This window comes from Talpa occidentalis, unplaced genomic scaffold (genome assembly GCF_014898055.3).
Source record: "Talpa occidentalis isolate TD23 unplaced genomic scaffold, MPIMG_talOcc4v2.1, whole genome shotgun sequence".
In the NCBI taxonomy this organism is placed as follows: domain Eukaryota; kingdom Metazoa; phylum Chordata; class Mammalia; order Eulipotyphla; family Talpidae; genus Talpa; species Talpa occidentalis.
Genome location: NW_026555331.1, coordinates 146,416,303 through 146,442,257, shown reverse-complemented (window position 1 = coordinate 146,442,257; position 25,955 = coordinate 146,416,303). Strand labels below are relative to the sequence as shown.

Genomic DNA, 25,955 nt, shown 5'->3' with positions numbered 1-25,955 from the left:
CAGAACAGCCAGACCGATGAAATACACTGCTGAGAGGAGCAGCGGGCGAGTCAGGAGAGGTCTGCTGCGCCATGTGGTTAGCTCCCTGGCCGGGGATCGAACTCATGCTGCAGTGGCTGCAGATAGCTTCATAGGTTGTGTCTTAACCCCTTGTGCCACCAGGGAGGCCCCCAGTAAGTAATTTTTGATATTATGAAGGGTGAATCCTCTTTCCAGTGATTTTTGACCTTTTCTTTGGGTTAAAGAAATCCTTTTGGGTTTCTTACTAAAACAGTAACAGCAAAAAAAAACATGGACCCAGGCCATTGTACATAAATAAATAAGACATTTGCATAAGGTTTGTTTTATTGGGTTGGCAATTGATAAGTTTTTCAGGTTAAATAGTAACCTTTAAACAATAAGTAAATTCTCCTTTTGCTTTCTGTGGAAAGAAAAGAAGTAAATCTAAATTGGACAAATAAAACAAAGTGCATTTCAGTTCTACTCAAAAGTAAATTGCCATTACTCGACTCAGTTACATGAATTGAATTTCAAATGGTAATGTTATTTTTGACAACTTTTTTTGGACTTTTTTTTGTTTTAAAGATTTATTTATTTATTTATACAAGCACTGGGTACAGTCAGAAGCGCGGGAGGGTGAGAGAATTCACCAGAGCCAGAGCGGGGAACAGAACAGGAAGACTGACGAAATGCACTGCTGAGGGGAGCAGCGGGCGTCAGGAGAGGTCTGCGCGCCACGTGGGACCCTCGCTGGGGGCTGGGGATCGAACTGGCACTGCAGAGGCTGCGGGCAGCTTCGCAACCCAGCGCCCAACCGCTGCGCCACCAGGGGAGTTCCTTTTTTGGACTTTTTTTGCCTTAATTAAAGGGAGGGCTACCCAGACTCTCAAAGTCCTTATGGTAGCACATGCTCAGGATTCTCATATGAGAACAGGCTCATTTTGGGGTATCCACAGATCTTTATTTTTTTTCCCACTGGACCAGAAAGTGATATTTATTTATCTATCTATTTATTTATTTATTTTGATTTTGATTTTATTTTTATATTCCCCATACCATTACAACACCCTTATTTTTACCCAGTCCTCCTTTCCCCGCCCCCACCCCCCCATAGAGTGTCTCTGGTTCATAGTTGTTTGTTGATTTTAATATTTTATTTCTTATAGTTATTCTTTTTTCCTGGTCCCTTATTTAAGTTTTCCAGATTCCTGCTATGAGTGAGACCAATCCACAGATCTTTAAGAGTCATCTTTTTGATATTTTTATTGTTTTTGGATTAATACATGCCAAGGTTTCTGTTAGCTTAATTTTTTTCACATGCTTGTAGATAGAATTTTATCCTTGTGTTTTAATTGTGAAATAACACAGAGAAGTATCGGAAACATAAATGTTTAGTTTAATGATTAATTATAAAACATACACTTTTTTTTAAGATTTATTTATTTATGCATACAAGAACTGGGGTATAGGCCAGAGGTGTGGGGGATGAGAGGATTCACCAGAGACAGAGGGGAACAGAACAAGCAGATTGAATGAAATACACTGCTGAGGGGAGCGGCGGGTGAGACAAGAGAGGTCTGCTGCGCCATGTGGGTAGCTCCCTGGCTGGGGCTCGAACTCGTGCCCCAGTGGGTGCAGATAGCTTCATAGGTTGCGTCTTAACCCCTTGCGCCACCAGGGAGGCCCATAAAACATACACTCTTATAATAACCCAGAACCCCAGGACAGCCCTCTTCTCCATCTTTTCCAGACCACAACTCCCTAGAGGTAACCACTATCTGTTACGATCCATTTCCTCTTTGCCTTTCTTTATAGTCTAATCCCTAAACATTGTACTTTAGCTTTGTCTGGTTTGAACTTCATACATAAGTGGAATATATTGTATATATTATACTCTTTCAAAAATTCTGTTGACATTTGTAGAATCCATTTGTTTATTGCAGGGGGCCATAGTTCTGTCATTTTTATTGTTGTGTAGAATTCTACTGTGAGAATATACTGTAATTTATTTTACTGTTATAAATAATGATTCTGTAGCCATTCTTGTGTGGGTATTTGGTGCACATGAGTTTCTCTAAGATATTTTTATCTAAAAGAGAAATTGCTTGATCGTAGGTATGTCTTAAGTTTTATTGCACACATACTCTTAAGTTTTGTTGCAAAGTTGTTTCCCAAAATGACTGCACCAGGTTTACTCCAGGCAGCAGTGTATGAAAACTTCCCTTTTTTCACATCATTATCATCATCAATATTTGGTATCCTCTGACTTTTTAGTATTAACCAATCTGTATAATGGCATTTTATTGTTTGTATTTCCCTTAGTTACTATAATGAGGGTGCACACCTTTTCCTGTGTTCATCAGCCTCTTGGATTTCCTTTAGTGACGAGTGTTCAAGTCTCTGTCCATTTTTCTCTTTTGATGGTTATTTGTCTCCCACTCTGACTTAGCCTTTCATTCGACAGAGCTGAATGAACAGCAATAATTTCAGGATGATTGAAGTTATCAGTTTCCCCCGTTATAGCTATGGGGCACTTTATGTTTTGATAAAGATAGCCTTCCCTGGGCCTCCCTAGTGGCGTAGCGGGTTGAGGGCTGCACTGTGAAGCTGTTCGTAGTCTCTGCAGTGCCGGTTCAATTCCCGGCCAGCCAGGGAGATTCCCACATGGCGAGCCAGACCTCTCCTGTCTCGCCCGCTGCTCCCCTGAGCAGTATTCTTGGCCCGTCTGCCTGTTCTACTCCCTGCTCTGTTTCTGGTGAATTCTTTCACCCTCCTGTGCCTCTGACTGTACCCCAGTTCTTGTATAAATAAATAAATCTTTAAAAAAAGATAGCCTTCCCTACCATAAAGTCATAAAGATTTTTTCATATTATACAACCTTTAAAGATTTATTTATTTATGCATACAAGAGCTGGGGAACAGGTCAGAGGTGTGGGGGTGAGAGGATTCACCAGAGACAGAGTAGGGAACAGAACAGGCAGACTGACCAAAGTACACTGCTAAGGGAAGCAGTGGGTGAGTCGGGAGATGTTTGCTGCGCCATGCGGGCTGCTCCCTGGAGGGCCAGGGGATCGAACTCGTGCTGCTGAGATTGCGGACAGCTTCATAGGTTGCGTCCTATGATAAAGAAACCTTTACCAACCCTTTGCGCTACCAGGGAGGCCCCTTGTGTTTAGGTTTTTAATCTACTTTTGGATTAAATTTTTATGTTGTGAGGTAGGTGTTTAATTTCATATTTTTTCTCCATACAGACAGGTACAAGGTGTCTCAGAGTCTTTTCCTGAGGTCGGTCTGTCTGTGAGCTGTTGTTCTGCAGCGCCTCCTCTGTCACACAGATGCACCCGAATGTGTGTGTGTCTTTCTGGGCCCCTGCGTCTGTTTCATGCACCTTAATTTCTGTAACTTAAAATAAGTCTTGACACCTGGTAGAGTGTTCCCCACTCCCTGCTCTCATCCCCAGAAGGCCATGCATAACCTTGGCCTTTTGTATTTCCACGTCAGTTGTAGCATCGGCTTGCCAAATTACACAGATTGGGATTTTTTGGACTGGGATTAAGTTGAATCCGTAAATCTCTTTAGGAGGATTAGTATCTTTACATTATTGAAATTCATATTCATGACCATGATGTATATCCCCATTCATTTAGGTATTCTCTAAATTCTCTTAATGATGCTGTATAATTTTCTTCAAAGAGGTCTTGCATAGTTTTTATTAAATGTCCACATACTTGGCCTTTTTTATGCAGTTGAATGTAGTGTTTGATTTAATTTTTTAGCTCTGTATTGTTGGTGTATGGAAGTACATCTGCTTTTTTCTGCATTGATGCTGTATCTAGCAACTTTTGTTTTTATTGATTCTTACAGTTTTCCTAGTACCATAGCTTATGCAAATGCCAGCTTTGTTTTTTTCTTTTCAATTCCCTGCACTATTAATTCTTTTTCTTATTGTACTGTCACAGCTAGACCCTCCAGCATAATGTTTTACTATGATGTGGTTAGATGTAGATTTCTTACTGTTTTTCTAACTTGGGATTTGTTGGGTTTCTCGAGTCGTAATTGGTGTCTTTCATTGTTTTTGGAATTTCTTAGCCGTTAGGTTCTCATCACTTCTCACTTGACCTTCTGTGGCTCTGACTAAAGGTTCGTTAGGCATTTCATTTTATCCTTTATGGGTCTTACCATCTCACTTGTGTTTCCCATCATCTTGTTTCTCTCTGCTGCATGCTAAGTACTGTGCCCATCATCCAGTTCCTATTTTTATCTGTTAAATGACTCATCCTGTCTCCTCCCCACACCCCTCCCAATTTTGTTAGTTCTGCCTTTGTTCGTTTTCAAGTATAAGTTGTTGTGTTTTTGCCCCATAACTTATAATATGTTGCCTTATTAAGTTATGAGAGGTAGTAAAGCTGCTGTGATCATTCTTTGATAAAGTACTGTATTTTCAAGATGTCACTAGTTTTTCAGTCTCTAGTTGGTTTCCTTAAATTTTGTTTTTATATAAGTGCCACAGCTACATAGTCCATGGTGTGGCATGATGAGGCACTAGCACAGTGCCTCCAACTAACTAACTCTCACGGACTGTGAGACCTAAAGCAAAACTCTTAGTCTCAGTGCTCTCTCCATGTCAGTGATTTCCCAGACATACTCAGCACCACTGGCTGATGACGGCCATGTTTTAAAGCTGGGCGATTTATGTCCCAGTCTGTTTGAGCTGCCATAACGAAATACCCTATACAGGGAGACCTAAACAATAGAAATTGAATTTCTCACAGTTCTGGGGGCTTGAATTCCCAGATTAAGGTTCATGAGGGTTCACTATCTCTTTTTAGTTTCTGGGGTGGGTTCCCTTCCTGGCTTGCAGAAGGCTTCCTCCTTGCTGTGTGCTCCTGGGACCTGTCCTGGATGCTGCTTATGAGGACACTAGTCCTGTCTGGCTTGTAGGATTTTGACCTATGACCTCACTTAACCTTAATTACTTACTTAGGGGCTCTTTCTCCAAATAGAGCTATACTGGGGTTACAGTTTCAATATGTGAATTTGGGCAAGAGTTAGGAGGTGGGGGACAGATCTTGAGTCATGCATAAGGGTTGAGGATCTTAGGATTTACAGTTGCATTACTTCTGATGGCTCTGCTACTGCTAATTGTCCACCACTGTTCGTGTATTTGAATATATACTCCCCCACAATTATTTAGCACGTGGGTTGGGAAGAGAACAAAATTTATCTTTGCATGTATTTCTGTATTCAGAAACATAAGAGGTGGTAGTATGTTTCTCAGCTAAATTCCAACCAATCTATTGTAGTTAAAAATTTCAGTTTATTTATATATTGGTTTTATTTTTCTTTGTCTTAGCTGTGTTGGAGTAGAAGAACATCATGCCGTTGACATTGACCTTTATCACTGTCCCAACTGTGCGGTTCTCCATGGTTCCTCTTTAAGTAAGTATTAAATGCTTATGTACAAATTAAAGTTTAGCACTTACCACATACATGATAATACTTGAATGGTACTCTGACTAGTTTAATGGTGTTCTGTCTGGTTATACCCACCGAAGACTATGGGCAAGATTTTTCTGAAGATAATTGAGAATGCAGCTTTTGCCTGAATTGTTAAATAACTTACAAAGACAAAAGGTTAAGAGGAAAAATAGCATCTTTCTTGACTGCCAGTGCAAAGCCCCCAGACTCAAGTACATATTTTCAAAGCTTTCAATTTGAGAAGTGTGATAAAGTAAATTTTGTGATTCTGGGAACTTATTTTACCTGTTTTTATCTCTTTCTAAATAACTTTTGAAGATAGCTATTAGTAGTGTTTTGGACAGAATAATACTTTAATGTATGCACAGAGGGGCATTAATAGGTTAAAATGTTACTTCTGTTTTCTGAATTGGGTTATTGTATTGAGTATGACTGGGCCCAGCCATCCTCTGCTCAAAATCTCTGCTCCCCCTCGATCTCTGTCCCAAGAAAGACAAAGACCAGAACAAGTTTTCTTCTTCCTGAAGGGCAAGGGCAGTCAGGAAAGCTCATGTGTCCTCTGGACTGTATCAGCATCACATGTAAAATCACATACATTTTAGCTGTTTACAAATGCTTCAGAAGAATAGGTTGGAATAATACTAATGTCATTGTACAAATGCAGAGTAAAGTTGTAAAGACTTGGTTAGTATGGCGCAGAATAATGTAGTGTTTAAAATACTACTACATATGTACTCTGTTTTCTATTTTTCCTATATGACTTAATTTTCAAAAAAGCTTGTTGTGCTTTTTTGTGAAATCAATCACTAAATTGTGCTTTTTAGTGAAATCAATCACTAAATTGATTTCACAATCCATAGTGGACCACAACCTGCACTTTGAATAATGATGCTTCAAGAGAAGCTTTGACTATCACCTGGCCTTTGTAGGCTGCTTCTTCTTGAACAACTTAAGATCAGACATTGGCTGTCTTCTGGGCAAAAGTCCAACTCTGAGAACCACGGGCAAATGCTCGAGATCCACTAACCTATTTTATCTGATTTAAGGCTCATCTTCCCCATCCTCACCCTTGACGCCCAATTTGGGTAATTCCTTTTGGTCCCTTTTCCTCTGCTACTAACCCTTTCTTGCTTGCCCCCTTCTCCCCTGCCCCCCAGGGTTTCCTCTTACTTTCAGAAGTCCCTAGTACTCTTATCATAGCTATTACTTGAACAGTGTAGTACAACTTCATATGGTGATTAAGAGCTCTGTTTGAGGGTAGGTATCGAAAAACAGCCCAGTACTAAAATATTTTCAGCACTCCTCAAACACATGCCACCCAGACTCAAATTTCCTCCATTCTCTTTAACACTAAGATGTTCCTTCACTGGGCTCCTTCCTTAAGAGGTTCAGTCAGCTCTGCAGTAGCTGACTGCATGTGTTACCGGTGCTGGCCCAGCAGGGCAGAACAAATGTGTTACCTGTGCTATTCACATCCTGCTGGCCAGGGCCTTTAGCAAGGATGGTGTTTGGCAGCTTACTGGGTAGCAGCAGGCACTAGGCTAATAGGTTCTTGACCTTACATTATCTTCTGTGATACAAATATATAAGGCCTTGATGTGAGAAAAGTTACCTAATTAGCTTTTTCATAGCTACTTGGCGGAATTGGAGTTTGAACCTATAACTATCCAATCCCAAATATGCTTTGATTCTAATCTTTTCTGCCAAAAAATGAAAATTAAAACAATGTAGTATCATAGTATACTTAGCAGATGGGCAGCTTTTTCTTTTTTCTTTTTTTTTAAGTGATAATGTTCACTGTTGACCTTTAAATAGGCAGCTTATATAGATGGGTAAGGATGTCAGTTGCCTAACACTTTTCTGGAGGCAGTTTTGCAATGTACAGCAAGTGTCTTAAAAATATTGAGTCTTCCAGTGTTTCTGGTAATTTATCCTGAAAAATTAATGCAGGAAATGATTTTCGTATGTGAATATTAATCTCAACTTCGTTTGATGAAAGATTTCAGAATGAATTAAGTACTTAAGAATCAAAAAGTTATTATATGATGCATCTACATCTTAAAAATCTAGGTTGCCTTTAAATTGCTTTTGAATATTTAATAAGGAGAAAGTGCTCATGATATAATAAGGTAAGCAAGATAGACATTACCCTAGTTGAAAATAAAATGGGATTAGATGTGTGTGTGGGTGTGTGTGTGTGTTTAAAAAATAAAAATAACCTGGAATGAAATACCCTCGAATTTTAGAAGTGATTTTAAATGTAAAAAAAAATAACACACAGGATGCCTTAATGTTACTTTCTAGGAAGAGAAAGTGCACTTTATGATTCTTAATTTTTCTTACGAGATTTTTTGAAAACGGCATGTGCTTTTCCATACTGAGGGTGTTCGGTGCCATAATTACATAGGAGCCTTCTTCTGGACACTCGGTTGTTGCATAGACCTGACTTCCACCCTTATTGATAGTGTGACTTCTTAATATGTGGATTTAGTATTACTGTGATGATCTTATTATATGATGTGAAGTGAAGGAATAAAGTAACTTAGACTCATAGAATTGCTCCCCCACCCCAGTGGTTTTTTTATGAAAACATACAGAAAAAGTTGAAGGAATTTTACATCAGGTGCCTTTTACCCATAATCTAGATTCACTATATACATTTTACGTTACTTGCTTTACCACATGTTTGGGTAACTGTCCTTCTAACTATCCATGTATCTAGCCATGTTATTTGTTTGGTGGATTCTAAATTAACAATTTCAGCACATTTTCCAGAATCATGGAGGTTTGGGGCTTAAGAGTGATTTTCATACTTAAAAAAGAAAAGAGAGATCAAACTGAACTCTTACATTGATACCACATAAAAGATTTATAGCTGGCTCCCGCCTGGTGGAAAAGGATGCCTCCATTGGACTCTTTTCCAATTTCCACTCAGCCCAGGGGATTCCTCCACAGTTTGAAAACCACTCATCCTCTCCACTTCCACATGGGCAAATTGGACCCAGATGTGTTAAGTGACTTGCCCAAGGTTGCAGAGTAAGTTACAGCTAAACTAGGAGTCAAATCTTGGATTTGCCTCTACAAGATTGTCACCTCCCAGAACAGTAGAAGCAGGAATCTTTTTGTTAGAACCGCCTGTAAAGTTATTTATCATCCCACTTGTCTTCCTTTAATTTTGATGCATTTGCTGACTCTTGTTTGTGTAACCGTATTTATTTTGGGAATCATTCTTGACACAAAGAGAAAGGGAAATATGCTGTTATGATAGATTTCTAATGTGGGATGGAAAGAGCAAGAGTAGATTTTTTTTTCAATCCATAGTTAATTGCCTATTTAGGTTTCCCCTGCTATTCAAAAATAGAATGTTCCAATTTGGTGGGTTATTTTATGGCTCTGGGAATTAATTCTCTTGCTCTTAATTTATAGGGAAACATTTTTGAACCTTGCCAGACCCAAAAAATAACCTACTAAATTATACCAAATAGGAATGTTTTAATTTTGAATAGTGGGGGAAACCTGTGATTGCAGCATTACATGAAGTATAATTTACTTCTTTGGCATGGATGTGCGTGTTTTCGTTGCTACTATTGTTATTTCTGAACATAGTAAATGTTATTTCTGAACATAGTGATACTGATTAGATAGCACATAGTAACCTCAATTACCAAAAATGTTTTTTTTTAATCTTTTAAAAATCTAGTGAAGAAGAGGAGGAACTGGCACAGGCATGACTACACAGAAATTGATGATGGTTCCAAACCAGTGCAAGCTGGAACTAGAGCTTTTGTGAAGGAATTACGTTCTCGAGTCTTCCCAAGGTATGGAAACTTGTTGTGACAAAAAATGTAAGAATATTACCTGATAAAGTGATATTATCTGAAGCAATGTTTTCAGACTTCACTGTGCAATCTATTGTTCTCTATCAGCCTTTTTTTTTTTTTTTAATGAAATAGAATAGAAAATTTCCTTCTTGCAAATAATAGGAGCGCGTAAGAATAGCTTCATGGAACTGCATGTGTGTGTGTGTGTGTGTGTGTGTGTGTGTGTGTGTACACTCAGTTACTATGTAAAAACTTATTTCTTAACTGTAGGTCTCAATACTAAAAGTTTGAAATATATGAACCTAAGTCAACTATTTCTAGTGCTTGGTTCCTTATGATACACAGCTGCTGCCTCTTTCACTTCACTGCTTCTGTTTTCAAGCTTCTTTTGTCTTGTGTTGTTTTCACATCTCTCGCCATCCCAAGTCTACCGTAACCATTGCTCAGCCTCTGTGTGGCAGCATGACCGCGCTTTTTTGTTTTTTAAAGATAATGGAAAGTATTTGAGTTATCTGTGGCTCAAAAGAGAGTCAAAAGCATTATACTGCATTTAATCATGCTAATTCAGATCACTTCCTTCTCACTGCCTGACATCTATTTAAAGTGATAATGCTTAATAGGCTTTTATACAAGATCATATCCAGGCTTGTTAAAGAGGGGAAGTACAATTCAAATTTAAATCACAATATCACATGCTGCCTATTATGGAATTATTTTAGATCCCGCAATTATAAAAACCCTGCTATTTCCTCAGAATCTGTAGGATCGCTGTCTGTCCCCCTTTCCTTTCATCTTTAAGCAGAAACATGTAAATGATAAACATTTATTGCTTCTCAACAGTTGATCTATATGAGACTGGTTTCCATATGATTTTTGTGATGTTAAAGGCCCTGTTCTCAAATAGTCTCTATCAGATTCAGGGTCTTTGGAGAAGTAATTTCCTTTATTGGTTGGCACTTAGGGTCATAGTTTTCAGCCTGAATCTATGAGCTGACTTCAGAGAAGCATCCCTCAATCTATATAACCAAATTAGTGTCAGTGTGTGATTGTGCATTTTTCAGGGGGAAGAGCGTTCATTGCTTCAAATAGGCTTGTGACCCAAAAGAGTAGAGTTAAAAACCCCCGACCAGGTATCTCCTGTGGCTTCTCTGCCCAAGTGAGAGCAGGTTACAGAGCTCTGGCAGCTGTCCACGCTGTGATCACCATTGATGAGAGCTCTTTGGCTTTATTTTAACTTCACAAACCTTCACACCACTTGAAACTGTAGAAGAGTAACAGTAATAAGTAAATTACACGTACTTAATGTCATTAACACAGAGGTATAGAAAATAAAATTGAATGGGTTTCTTACCCTTCACCAATTTTTAGACCTAGTTTAAGTCTTTCGAGGCCCTTTTTTACATAAATAATATTTAAAATATTTCTGTATATAGATGCTTGAATATATATATCTAATAGTTATAAACCATTTTACAGTGTATAATTTTTATACATGTACCATTTTATGTACTTATACAGTCCATATATATACAATTAAAAAAATAAAATTTGGGTTATGTCATGCAAGTGTTGTGCAACTTCATTTTTTAAATCCTATTATGTTTCATAGATCCCCTTCCATGCTTGTGCACACAAACTTAGATTTACTTCTTAGCTGCTGTGTAGTATGCAATAGTGCATGTTACACCAGACTAACTTATCCAGCTCTATGATGTATCTTTAGTTTGTTCCCTTCTTTTTCTCTTGCAAGTAATGATGTATCTATGTTTTTATAATCACTTGTATCTATATATTTTTGATCGACAGGGAAAGTTAAGCACTGTATGTTTAAGAGCGAGGAGTTCAAGTGATTCAAAATTCTCCTAGGGAAGGAGGGACAATTATGGAGGCTTTTGGGGAAATGAAAAGGCAGTACAGAAACTCAGTGAGTCAGGTGAAGGAGAAAGGAGAAATAGGTATGATAAAATGAGAACCACTGATACAGATAATATAGTATATGAGTAAATCCCAGAGGTTTTTTTTGACTGAACTTCCCAACAAAGATGACATTTCGCCTTATGCTTTCCTCAGTGCTGACGAGATCATCGTGAAGACGCATGGCAGCCAGCTGACGCAGAGGTACCTGGAGAAGCATGGATTTGAAGTCCCTATTATGGTCGCCAAATTAGATGACCTAGGACTCAGGCTCCCTCCACCCACTTTTTCTGTTGTGGATGTGGAACGCTATGTAGGTACGAACCCGATTCCTTTATGTACTTGGAAAAACATGGTACAAGTAAAAATGATAATATCCTAATAATATTAAGTTAAGAAAAGAGATATTAACTTAGTTTGTTTTCCTGAGTCAGGAAATATGAAATTCAGTACCATCTAACGATTTTTTCTCAGCCAGGCTACAATTACCAGAAAAACAGCTTCAGCTGCTGATTTTTTGTTATTAAATTTTCTGATACTTGTTTGGAGAAAGTTGTTCCTGATGGGTAGCTGAAATACTAAGGAAGAATGAATTAGGAAATTGGACTGGCTTTAGGCTTCTATGGAATTCAGACTCCAGATTACTGACCCCTGTACCCCAGCAGCATCGTTTGTCCTCTGGAACTTCCTTTAGTGAGTCACCTCTTGCTGCTTAGAGAAAGGTTGTCAAAAAGATAATTTTCAATTTTTTTTTTAACTTTTTTTTTTTTTTAATAGAGGCATGTTTTATTTATTTATTTATTTATTTGTTTGTTTTGTTTATACATGCACTGGGTACAGTCAGAAGCGCGGGAGGGTGAGAGAATTCACCAGAGCCAGAGCGGGGAGCAGAGCAGGCAGAAGGACCGAAGTACACTGCTGAGGGGAGCAGCGGGCGGCAGGAGAGGTCTGCGCGCCATGCGGGACCCTCCTCCGGTGGCCGGGGAGCAGCCGGGGATCGAACCGGCGCCACAGAGGCCGCGGGCAGCTTCGCAACCCAGCACTCAACCGCTGAGCCACCGGGGATTAATTAATATTAATTAATATTAATATTAATATTAATATTAATATTAATAACTTAATATAGTCGGTGATTGCTGTTTAGACTTATTAACTTGTGATCTTGAGGCCCAGAAAAGAATAAGAAACTCAGGGAAAGCCTTTCACCTCTGGCAACATTGTTGACGTTTTCAGTCATGTCATACCTTCTCCTCATGGTGCTTACAGACACGTCTGACTGTGAGCAGCTCTCAACCCTCGACAGCGGTAGATAAAAGTGATTGTAGATGAGCCCTCCAGTCTACCTTGGCCCACAGTCCTGTGTTCACTGCAGCACGTGATCTCCTCAGTGTGCAGAGTCTGAGGACTTGTCCCCTTATCGAGCCATCGGGTAGCAGTTCTCATTGACTAATTGACCAATTGATAATTTAAGGGATGAAGCTTGAATTTGACCTACTTGCTATACAACACTGTGTGATGTAAATGTAGGGGGAAAGGTCTAACTGCTTGAAAACTAACCTTTGTAATCCTGTGAAGTATTTGGCTGACAAAAATCGCCTTGCCTCCTAAAGATAAGATAAAGTCTGATACCGGATGGTCTCACTCATAGCAGGAATCTAGAAAACTTAAATAAGGGACCAGGAAAATGAATAACTATAAGAAAGTGAAAATCAAAATCAACAAAAAACTATGAAACAGAGACACTTTTTGGGGGGGGGGGGCGGGAGGGGAGGGATTGGGGTCAGAATGGGGGGGTTACAATTATATGGGGAATATAAAAATAAAATTTATTATTTAAAAAAAAAAAGATAAAGTCTGCTAGGCAATACTTTCCTAGTCATATCAAGTTACATTAAAGTGCAAAAATGGTATTTGTTTCCTATTTCAGACTGATTAAGACTTGTCAGGTTTTGAATGCCACCTTCCCCTGTAGAGCATTGGGAAACTGACCAAGCCACCTAGCGTGGCCATGCGGTGGTGTGCAGGCCGCACCTCCCAGTTTTCCAGAAAAATTGTACATTGACCCCAATTCAGAACTCGATTCAGACATGAAGATGGGCTGATGTTTTCCTCCTAAGCAATGATTTTGTCTTGAAGCAGAATATTAGAAGAGAAGACACCACCAGGCGAGCAGGAATTGTGTATGCTGGTTAACTTGACCACTGATTGCCCAACGGCTGCTCGCTTTTCAGAATGATAGACTCTTTGGTGTGCTAGGAATGAAGGGAAAAATTGGTTCCCTCGGGGTTCCCATGAGAAAACCACCCCCTAGAGCGTGTGGCACTGTTCCCATACACCTTTGGGATGTGTTTTGTCATGAGTGCCCGTGAGAAATCACGGGTCTAGAAAAAGCTTTGTAAGCCATCTAAGTGTTTATGGTCAGCATTACTTATGCAGCACTGTCTTGATTGCTTTATTCTTTCCCTCAAAAATCATCCTTTTTCTCAAAAGTTCCAGTTGGACTTAAAAATTAAAGATATAGGAAAATCTTTCTCTCGGCTATGTAGCTTTAGAGTTGGCTTAGTGTCATATCAAGAATATATGTGGTCTTTAAAATATTTTGTTTAGGACATCTGTGGTGTAGCTCTTAAGCCCAATAATAAGACTATAATTTTTCTCTGCAGGTGGTGACAAAGTGATAGATGTCATTGATGTGGCAAGGCAGGCAGACAGCAAAATGACACTTCACAATTATGTTAAATACTTCATGAATCCTAACAGACCAAAAGTGTTAAATGTGATCAGCCTTGAATTTTCAGATACAAAGTGAGTAGTTCTGGACATTTCGGTTTAGCCTTCTGAGTGTTAGCTAAATGTAGTTTAATGATAAATTAATTTTAGTAAGAAACATAATTGTGACTTCCAAAGTGGTCCATTGGTAGCAATGTTTTAATTTTGCCTCTGCACGCTTAGAGAATATTTAGAAATAAGATGAGTTTTAAGCTTTGCTGTTGTTAACCTTGAGTTCCAGTTAATTTCTTTGTTTGGGTTGAGATGGGAGATGCAATTTTAAGAAATTTTAATTTGCTTGATGTGGGTATATGGGTATATGTATGTTTGCTTTTTTAAAGGATGTCTGAATTGGTGGAGGTCCCTGATATAGCCAGAAAACTTTCTTGGGTGGAAAATTACTGGCCAGATGATTCAGTCTTTCCTAAGCCATTTGTTCAGAAGTACTGCTTGATGGGCGTTCAAGACAGCTACACAGATTTCCACATCGACTTTGGTGGGACTTCAGTTTGGTACCATGTCCTCTGGGTAAGGCTGGGATTTTTGTTGTTGTTCTCTTACTGACAAAGACATATAGTCATGTTTTCCCAGGGGTTTATGCATTTGCTGTACAGAAGGAAAATTTTATACTCTTTAACTAGTATCTATCATTAAATATGATTCTTTTTCTTATCGCAAGCAGTAGAGGAACCCTTAGCTCTTAATTTATATTTAGATTCCTTTTTTTGCCTCTTCTCATAAGTTGATTTCTTTTAACCTTCTTTTTGTTTCCTCTTGGCCCCAATCCAATCAATTATCAGCTAATCCCTAAATCAAATAACTGAGAAGGAACAAAATTATAGTAATAATAGCTTCTGATCTTAAGGTCAGTCTATGACAGCTGGTTGGCTCAGTCAGGAATGCCCAAAAAATAGCTAATTCTTGGTAGCACGCATTCACCTTGCTTTCTCTGGCACTACACTACTCAGTATAGTATCCACTAGCCACAGAGGGCTACATTTAAATAATTAAAATGAAATATCATGGACTATTCAGTTTCTCTTTTGCACTAACTACATTTCAGGTGCTTAGTAACCAACTACCTGTGGCTTCTAGCTACTGTGTGGCATGACACAGATATAAAGCATTGCCATCATCACTGAAAGTTTGATTGCACAGCGCTGATCTACAACCAAAGCTTCATCTATGTATCAAGTGTCTATGTATCTGCAGTGCTCTGATGCTGTGTCCTTGAGCTCCTGTTCCATTTCTGCAGGAGAGAGTGAAGGACTTATTTGTTAAAGGAGGTTTACTTACAGGTCTTTAAAAACAATCTCTATTATAACTCATGGGAGAAAGGGCAATGGTTGCAGCTTACTCTCTGTAACATGGTTCTTATTAACATGTATTATTTCTGTACTTTAAAAATGAGGTCAGGGCTTCCCTGGTTGCCTAGGGATAAAGTCTCAGCTCTGTCGCCCCCACAGCCTGAGTTCGATCCCAGCCAGGGAGCTAATCCACATATGGTACAGCAGACCTCTCCTGTCTCGCCTGCTGCTCTCCTTAGCAGTATATTTCAGTAGAATCACCTGTTCTATTCTTCCCTCTGTCTCCTCTCTGTCTGCTCTCCCCACTGCACCTCTGGCCTACACTCCAGTTCTTCTACACAAAAATAAATAAAATCTTAAAAAAAATATATATATATAAATGAGATCAGTTTGTGGTCCTTTATCCTCCTTTCTTAAAACTGTTTTCTTAACACTGCTTTATTGACTGCTTCTCATATTTGGGAGGGGGAGCTTTAGCTACTGTTTATTAAGGGCAATAGTTACTGATCAGGCATGTGAAATACATCTTTCTGAGACTAAAAAAGCTTGGTAGTTATCTAATTTATTTTAGATCATTGCATTGGGAAATTGCATCAATATAGGACAGCCTACGAATGGCTTTTCCTTTTTCAAAAAAGTATGATTGCTTTCTTTTAGGGTGAGAAGATTTTTTATTTGATAAAACCAACAGATGGAAATTTGGCCCTCTATGAAGCTTGGAGTTCATCTGTGACCCAGAGTGAAGTGTTCTTTGGAGATAAGGTGGATAAATGCTACAAATGTGTGGTAAAGCAGGGACACACCTTATTTGTTCCTACAGGTGAGGTTTTAATCCTATCCCTGGTTCTCATAGTTGATACAGTCACATGAAGTTCAGCTTTTAATTTGAACCTTTGGTATTAACACATTTGGAAAGTAGCTTTGCAAAGCTAAGAAATAGTTCTGTTCTTGAACTTTTACTTCTTTGCCCATTGAGATCTTCTCTTGTAGACTTGTATTGGCATCATGGTTTATGTCATTTGCCTTCATTTTTCTTTTTATTTAGATAAAATTCACAAGCCATGATATTCACCCTGTAAAGTATATAATTCAGTGGGTTTTCATAAATTAACAAAGTTGTACAACCCTGCCACTAATTCTAGAACATTTCATCACCTCCAGAAGAAACCCTATGCCATTAACCCTCCTTCCTACTGCCCCCTCCTCTGAGCCACTGACTTTCTTATCTCTATGGACTTGCCTGTTCTGAACATTTCATATATAATGTGATATATAAGCCCTTTGTTTCTAGCTTTTACTTAACAAAATATTTACTAGACTAATCCCTGTTTCTGTATTTCGTTACTTTTTATGGCCAAATAATATTCCATTTTTTGATATAGCAGAGTTTGTCAATCCATTCATCAGTTGATGAACATTTGGTTTGTTTCCACTTTTTTGGCTTTTGTACAAGTTTTTGTGTGGCAGTGTATATTCATCTCCCTTAGCTGTAGAATCGCCGAGTCATATGGTATAATCACTTTTAACTTCTTAAAGAACTGCCAGACTGATTTTGAAATGGGATATACCATTTTACATTCCCACCAGCTATTTACTTGAATTCCCCTTTCTCCATATCCTCACCTATACTGTAATTGTCTATGGTTTTTGCCATTCTGGTGAGTATGAAATAATCTCCTTGTGGTTTTGATTTATATTTCCTTAATGAGTAATGGTGCTGAGCACTTTTCTTGTGCTTACTGGCCATTTGTATATCTTCTTTAGAGAAATCTATTAAAATCCTATGCTCATATTTAAGTTGTTTTTTTGTCTTTTGTTGAGTTGTGAGTATTCCTTATATATTCTGTATACCAGACCCTCATTAGATAGATGATATATAAATATTTTCTTTCTGTGGATTTTCTTCTCATTTTCTTGATAATTTCATTTGAACAAAAATTTTAAATTTGAATGAAGTTCCCTTCAATTTTAACCTGTCAAGTCTATATTGTTGTCACAGGCCAAGCCCGTGTAAAAATCTGGGCTACTCCCTTGGGACAATTAGGAGACAGTGAATATGTCCTGAGGGAATCTAAGGTGTGTTGAGGACCAGCCTTAGCTTAGGCTCAAATGCCCTGTTGATAAGAGAGTGTTACACTCTCCAGGCTGGGGGGTTTTGAGAATTCTGTTCTTCCAATTTGGGTTACCTCAGTGGCTGCAAGCATTCACAGGGATCTGTTACCACAAGCCCTGCCTCCTTGTCTTTCCTTTGATATCTATAATATGAGGGGTAATGAGTGAACAAATGCCTAGAATTACTAGAATTTAAAAGTCTAAATAAGGATCAGTATATTCATTGTGAATGAACTAAGCTCCTCCTGTAGAGCTCTCCTTTTTAACAAATATTTTATGAAATTTTTAAATTCAAAATCTTGAATTCAAATTCATGGATAATCTCCTATACAAATAATTTTTTAAAAAATTGATGTGATGAACTAACTAGAATATAAAGAAAAATTAAAAAGTAATTTATAATAAAATGCTATTTTGAAATGTGCTTGCTTAGGCACTGCAGCATCGGAACACAGGGTGCATAGATGCACAAGCTAGCAGTAACGGTGTGTGATTGGCAGCTCAGATTCTGTAGTGTAAGTTAATAGTTCTTAAGCTTAATTGAGCATCAGAGTCACCTAGAAGGCTTATTAAAACACAGATTGCTGGGGCACTCCCTAGGGGTTCTGACTCAGTAAATCCGGGTGGGCCTGACAATTTGCATTTCTAACAAGTTGCCAGTTGAGGCCTATGTTGCTGGTCTAGAGACCACACTTGGAGAACCAATGCTCTAGATGCCATGATTTTTTTTTTCCCCCAGAATCATTGGCAACTGATAAGCTTCCAAACAAATTGGAGGTATAGTTTCCTTCAAATTAGGGTAGTTATATTCCTGAAAAATTGTACCAAAAATTTGCAAAAAATACTTTGTAACCATAGATGTGGATTTCTGGGCTCAGACTGCTGATGACAGATTTCGTAGCTCATGGGTGGCAGCAGAATGGAAATCCCTGCTCTAGTGCGCTGTTGACCTGTAGGGCTGGGAGCTGCTGGAGACTTCAGCCCATGGTCTCAGAGTCACCAGGTTCACAGCTGTGTGCCTGAGAGGAGACACATGGGCAGCACGTGGAAGTTAGTCTTCTGAGGAGTTTTTTGATACTGAGTCACAGCAAATTAGGGCCCAAAAGATGAAAAATATAAAGGAAATGGGATTGGTCTATTTTAACAACTAATTTCTACATGCAAACGTGTGTGTTAGGCCTCCTTTCTCAGAAGTGATTTTCACTTTGAAAAACATTTTTATGGGACAACAGGACATCACTTTGATTGCCAGCATTTATAGTGATAGGTCCATAACCCTCCTGGCACCTTTCTTAGAGTCAGGTGTCTGCTTGGGGTCCTCTGATCCTCCTCTACGTAGTCGCTGAGACACTCATCTAGGGTGGCACTGCGGGTGAAGCACTCTGCCAGTCTCAGGGTTCATTTACTGGCAAATGTACTTGCCTCATTCTAATCAGATTTGACGAGTCTCAGAATAAAATCTCTAATAGAAAGTTGGATTGTGTTTTTAAACTAAAAAAGAAACTAAAAGGGTAACAACCCCCAAACCTTCACCGTATCTGGGACAGTAATTGCGTCAGCCTTTGTTTCCTCAGACTCAGCACGTGGTGCTTATAATAAGCAGTTAATAAATATTTGAGTGAATCTATGAACTGTAATTAGCGTTGGAGTATGATGTAAACTGATGTTGATATTTTGAGTTACGTTGTTTCATAGGTAAATATCACACCTTTTTGGTTTAAATATTGAAAAATCACTGATTTATATACTTTTTATTATTTCAGGGTGGATTCATGCTGTGCTCACTTCTCAGGACTGTATGGCTTTTGGGGGGAACTTCTTGCACAACCTTAACATTGGCATGCAGCTCAGGTTTGTGTCGCCAGGAGTCAAAGGATCTTTTTGTCCTCTTTTAAATAGGACATTATGTAAACGTTTCAAAGAAATGGGTTTACAACATATTTTAATTGAGCTCTTATGGAAATAGACCCCAAGAAATGATTAGGAATAGGAACTTTTACCAAAAACACTATCTGGAAATTTTGGTAGGAGGAGACTTTGATGCATTTTAAATCTAAAGTAAAAAAGAATAATTCATTCAGTTTGAAATTAAATGGCTCCTTGCAATTCAGATGTTTATAAAAATGGATGGGCTGTCTTTACAGTGAGGGACATGAGCTGACTGAGGTGTGATGAGGGAGCTGGGGAAACTGCAGTGTGTTAGGATTGCTGTCAAAACACGTGCTCTCATTTTTCAATGGCCAGAGGATGAACAGCCTTCTCCCCTCTTGTATGAGAATTGGCCTTTGGGGGACTCTGCCCCCGGCAGCCTGATGGGACAGACTGTCACTAGGTAAATGATTCCTGATTGATAAACTCCATCTGGGTGGGTGGAACTAGAAATATCTGTCAGGAAGCCACCTCTAAACTGTCCTGAGTGTAGTGACTCTTGTAACTTGTCACGTCCCTGGGGAGCCCCTGAAGCTTTGCCTGGTAGAGCTGTTACAAGAAGTAGCGACTCTTAAGGGGCTTGAAGCTTCACCCGTGTGGCTCATGTGGGTGCACTGCTACGCAGCTCCCACCAGCACCTGGCGCTGTGGCAGCTCTGGGTTCTGTCTTCTCACCTTGACCAGCTCTGGAAGCGGTCTTGGGCTTGAAAGTTTAGCAGGATCTGAGGAAACCCCCAGAGTGAGTGTCACTTGTCTGACACCCAGTTATTTTCTAAACATTGTTTTATTTGTTATAGTGGGAACCTCCTAAAATTCCGTCTGTTAAAACTGAGCTACAAACCCCAAGGTGTGATCTTTTACAAGGGCTGGTGGAATTCTTCATTGCACTGTTGCATTTGTTAAGGTCAGATCTAGAGAAGCTCACAGCCTACACTTGTCCAGATGTGTTGTTAGGTAACACGTACTGCTTGATTGGTCCTCTGTGCCATGGCCTGCTCGTTTACTTTTCTGTAAGGTGATTAACTTTGAAATACCCCTATTAATAATCTCTTCAAATTTTGTTCATTTAGGTGTTATGAGATGGAGAAAAGGCTAAAAACACCAGATCTCTTCAAATTCCCTTTCTTTGAAGCCATATGTTGGTTTGTAGCCAAAAACTTGCTGGAAACACTGAAAGGTAATTAAATAATATACCTTTTTTTGGTTTAATGTGATAACTGGTGTTTGTAAAGTCACAAAGATCTCTAATAGTGAATTTTGGTGGGAGAGCCCAAATTTAAACTTGAAAGCTATGTTCTTATTTGGCATTTCAAATTTTGGTGTTACTTTTTGGTTTTTAATGTTCTTTGGATAGTCATGTTGGAGACCGAATGTCACCTTTCCTGTCAGATTTTTGCTTTTCATGTACTTGTGCCCATGACAGTACAGTTCATCAGGTCTCATGAGTCTTAACTTCTCAGTTTGCATACAGTGCTGCTATTAAAATTTCCAGAATGACACATAGGAGCAGATTAAACAGTAAAAGCTATTGTAAACATTTTTTTCTTCTTCCATTTAAAAGTTACACAAGAAAAAAAAATAGGTGAAATGAAAAGAAACAATGAAAAACATACCTCCCAGAGTAGCACATGTAAAGTGCTAAAACTCGTGTGATTTCTTCCCTTAAAAAAAAAAAAGAGCTCCCTCTTTTGAATGGAAGGAAAGGCTATTGGAGCCCCATCCCCACAGCCCCCGCAGCACAGTGCAGTGTGCCGGTGGTGGTGTGGAAACTTGTGACAGAGCTAGGCCCTCAAGGGTAAGGAAGAAGAGATCCATTTTGCGCAAGACCTATCTGCTTCAGAAGTGCATCCTCATCCTGAAACTCTGGCTCGGTCAGTGTTTTCAGGAATTTTTTTTGGCTGCAAAAATGACTTGTGAACCAGAGTTGACATATATAGCTTCCAGTAAATACCGGACAGTCAAGCTCAGAGTCTCTCATCCAAGTACAATCCCATGGAAGTAGGAACACTTATAAATACTTACAGAAATACTTCGAAATGTCCTTGCCAAGTACTAAATCTGCCAGATAAGAGATGGGCAGCTCTGTACTCAAAGTTTAGAGCACGTTTTTCCCTTTTTCCTTCTCACTAACACACATGAATATTTAGGATGATGCTTTCCCCCATGATATCTTATAGGGACTCATCAGTCAAATTCTTAGAATAAATAAAACTTTTATTTTCTGAATGACAGACTCTTGCACTTCATCCTGCAGCTGAATAACTAGTCAGCCTGTGCTTTAGGGCATGAAGAGTTCATGAATGTTGAGGTCTGATAGAAAACATGACTCTGAACACTGAAGACAAAAAAAAAAAAAAGAAAGAAAAGAAAATTGCTACGAAAGGATCTTTGCCAGTCAAGTTTAAAAATGTTTTCATTGTGCCAGCCAGGTCGGTAGAGGGTACCTAGCGATACTTGTGATTCAATCCAGTGCCACTAAGAATAGTACCAGCTGACCAATATACCAACTGCGTAGTCCCCAGCACTCATCCCAGAGCAGGAGTGGAGGTCTCATTCCCCCAATGGTGTTTCTTTGACCTCTGACCTTTACATTGCTGGCTGGTATTTGCCAGCTCTCCGACCCTTTTCCGGCTTTCATGAGGAATTAGATGAGGGTAGATTGAATGAAACTCCTCTCTATGCTTAGTGTCACAATCAGCCTATCAGCCAACTTTAGATTTATGGGTAAATTAGCAACTGGGCAGATTTGAAGTCTTTTGTTTTTGTTTCTGCTTCTTGAATTTTAGATTACTGATTTGGTTAGAAAACGTGTGTGTGTGAGTGTGTGTGTGTGTGTGTGTTTACCTTTATAATAGTGAACTATGTTGTGCGCCTAGTCATTTGTAGAGCACACATATGGCATATACATAGATTCTTTACAGTTTATACAGCTGTCACCTAAGTCATTTCTACCGAATGTAATCAGGGTCAGCCTTGCCAGCACATTCGAAGGGCCCAGTTGGCATTCCCATCACTCCCTCCCTGGAGAGGGCGAGGTGCCCTTCCTTCCCCTTCCCTTCTGGAGACAGGACTGTCTGACTTTCGAGATGATCCTCCTTCAGTTTTACCACCTATGTCACAAACTAAAGTACTTTAATTTTATCCATTTTGGGGGACTTCATCCATTCTGACCTGTCTTCAGCATTCTCAGAACCAGAGCACTTAGTGCAAATGCATTTAATGTAATTCCTTTTCTTTCTTATCATTTCAGTCAATTGTTTCTTATTTCACTTTTGCCCTTTCCTTCGCAAGTTAGAGTTTTTATTTGGCAGTTACTTAAAATCTAAAGTTAATTATCTTTTTTCTCCAGAATGCTTTAACTCCTTTCCCTGCTTTTCTTCCATTCCCGCAGAGCTGAGAGAAGATGGTTTCCAGCCTCAGACGTACCTAGTGCAGGGAGTGAAAGCACTGCATGCTGCTTTAAAATTGTGGATGAAAAAAGAAGTAAGTACTTTTCTTTGAGGAAATAACTGGCGTGTTTTTCATGGCAGGACCAGGGAGACAGAGACCTTACACTATTTTTTTGTGTTTCTTTTTTAAAGATTTATTTATTTATGCATACAAGAGCTGGGATGTAAGCCAGAAGTGCAGGGAGGGTGAGAAGATTGACCAGAGACAGTGGGAAGCAGAACAGGCGGATTGACTAAAACACACTGCTGAGGGGAGCAGTGGGCAAGGCAGGAGAGGTCTGCTGCACCATGTAGGTCAGCTCCCTGGCCAGGGATTGAACTTGTGCTGCAGTTGCTGTGGATAGCTTTATAGTGTTGAGACTTAACCCCTTGCACCACCAGGGAAGCCCAGCCCTTACTCTGTTTTGGCAGCACTTATAAGTTGGCGGTAGTAGAGAGGGTAAATCAGAGGTACTAGTTTCTATTCATATTTGAAAATGTAAAGTATCTAGGTATTTCTATAATTTTTCATTAAAAAAATAATACAAGTATATCTAGGATATTGGCTAAGAAATGAACATGTAGATCGAAGATAATAATAAATGGCTTGGAGCTCTCATAGCGTGTTAATCATTCTTCTTAGGCTTTATCTCCGTAATCTCATTTCATCCTCAAAGCTACCATATGAGGTTGGGGTGCTGTGGTTACCTTCATTTTACATATAGGAAATCTAAGATTCAGAGAATTTTATGTAATTTGCCCAAGGCTGCTGGTGGAGCTAGGACTTAAAGCTGGGTCTTTGTGGCAGCAAAGCCTATGCTTTTACCCCTGCTGGACTAAGGTCAAAATGAAGGCAAAGGAGGTCAAGGTTCAAGCAGGAGCTTCCAGTTTTTACTAAATTGTGGTCTAGTTGTTTACATTTGAATCTCACCACCTTTAAGAAATCATCTCAGATTTCTATTAAGAATTGATGTGTTCCTCCCTTCTGCTTCCATTATACATTTCTTGTGCCAGTGGACTTAAAAGTCATGTCTATTAGGTAATACATCCATGTCCCCTTCTTTGGGTTTATGTGCTCTTAAAGAATAGGGATTTTGTCATCTTTATTTCCCTTTCGGGATTTCATATACTTTTAATAAATGACAGATATGTCAGGTGATGAAAATACATTTCCATACTAATTTCTTAAATATCCATCCACTTGAAATAAAAATCCTGCTCTTCAGGGATATTGGGGGGGAAAAAGGAAAAATAGGAGCTATTGGGAGACAGTGATTAATAGGTTACCTTCCTAATAATTTTATACTCCCTTTCACTTGACTATCGCAACATTCCCACTTGAGCAAGGTACTGTGGAAGCATTCAGGAAAGTAAAAACAATGACCTCTACTGCCAAAGAGATCATCATCTAGATGACAAGTAAAAGCCTAACCAGATGACAAAACCATATAACAAGGTAAAAACAAAATGAAAGACACATTGCAAGGATTATGTAATTCATTTCCTATAGAAAGCTTTAGACAAGTGGTTCTCAAATTGGTGTGTTTATCAGAATTGCCTTTAGAGCTCTTTAACAATAATATCACCAGACTCCTCCCCTAGAAATTTTGATTTAATAGATCTGGGATAGAATCTGAACCTCTCTGTTATACAAACTTCATAGGTGATTTTGATGCACAGTAAAATTCATTGATAAAAAGACTATCAACTCATTACATTACAACTCATTACATTCACTTTTAAAGGCATGATGCTTGGAACTATTAACTTTGCTCTGAGATGAGAGGACACCCTGCTTAGTGGTTAAGAGCATGGACTTTGTGGGCTCAGATGTTTGTATTCAACTCTAGACTTTGTTACTAATATACCAGTGACCTTGGGCTAATTTCCCGACCTCTGTTTTTGTTCCCTTGGTTATAGAATGGGAATAATAGTAGTATCACTGTCATAGTTGTTGTTGAAAGAATTACATGCACTAACACTCATAAAGTACTTAACAGGTACTTGCCTGGCACGTAATGTCACTGTTATTATTAGTTTGTTTTAACAGAGTGTGTGCAAGACAACAAAAGGATGTGAAGCAAAAGTAAAAACTTGTTGAGTGCAATTAAACAATCAGAACGTTCTTAGATACAAACATTAATATCTGGACATAGACATGATAAATAATGGTAGTAGTTGCAGATATGGTAACTCACCAATTAATTATTTCCCTAATCATGGATCTTTTTCCTCTTTTGCTTCTAACTATGAAAAGTTTATAAAAAATGTTTCAAATTAGATTTCCCACAAGAAACTAAGATAGTTTTAGTGCCTGTGTTCCCTCTTATACATCCATGTCCTTGCTTATTATGAATTAATGTCAAGCTAAATTAATTACTACTGTGTGGCGCCATTAGAACTATGGTCGGCTTGGAGATGTAGAGTATGAGATTGCTACTCAATATAAAGCAAAATTGACTGTGTGATAAATGCATCTTTAGCTCTTTCTAAGAGAATTTATAAGTAACTGAGGAGCTCCTTAGAAGGTCTTACCCCAATTACATGAACCTTGAGAGCTGATTTACTAGTATTCGGCTATGTTTGTAAAACCAAGACAACCCCAAAGTTGGTTTAGGAAATTATTTTTACATATTAAAGTGTAAGTAACTTTGGCTCTTTTCTTTATTAATCCAAATGCAGCTTGTGTCTGAACATGCCTTTGAAATTCCAGACAATGTTAGACCTGGACATCTTATTAAAGAACTTTCTAAAGTAATTCGAGCAATAGAGGTAAGAATAGACACTATCATCTGAATGTTTGGTTACCATCTCCTTTGAGAAGCAAATGGATCTGCTGCTACACTACAGACATTTGAAGGCTCTGCTACACTTAGAAAACAGGTAGAATGAGCTATGTTTTAGAAGAATTCTTAGGTTTCCAGGCTTATAAAGTCCTAGAGAGAGATTTAGAGTATGGTGTCATAATGAAGTAATAAAGGAGTATTATCAGGCTATTTCAGGTTCTTTAGGTTATTACAAAAAAATAAAAAAGTACAGAATAAAACTTTCATATTCCATTTATTTCCAGTAATGATAGTAGACCCTTCAAAAAGCTCAGGGTTTATGGGCAATAGGTCCCTCTGAATATGAAAATACAGGTTATGTGCTACAAAGTTATGTCAAGTGTATGTTAATACAATTATAGAAAACTTGCAG

General features: G+C 38.7%; 1 protein-coding gene across 1 annotated transcript in view; it reads left to right on the top strand.

The window, feature by feature from the left end:
* KDM7A (lysine demethylase 7A) overlaps positions 1–25,955 on the top strand; it is a 72,178-nt gene that overhangs the window by 30,578 nt on the left and 15,645 nt on the right. Inside the window, exons 2-11 of the mRNA XM_037514383.2 lie at positions 5,354–5,439; positions 9,179–9,296; positions 11,370–11,530; positions 13,877–14,018; positions 14,324–14,510; positions 15,947–16,109; positions 19,165–19,252; positions 20,400–20,506; positions 22,721–22,812; positions 25,440–25,529. Of these exons, the coding sequence (XP_037370280.1) occupies positions 5,354–5,439; positions 9,179–9,296; positions 11,370–11,530; positions 13,877–14,018; positions 14,324–14,510; positions 15,947–16,109; positions 19,165–19,252; positions 20,400–20,506; positions 22,721–22,812; positions 25,440–25,529 (1,234 nt within the window). The remainder of the gene's footprint in view (positions 1–5,353; positions 5,440–9,178; positions 9,297–11,369; positions 11,531–13,876; positions 14,019–14,323; positions 14,511–15,946; positions 16,110–19,164; positions 19,253–20,399; positions 20,507–22,720; positions 22,813–25,439; positions 25,530–25,955) is intronic.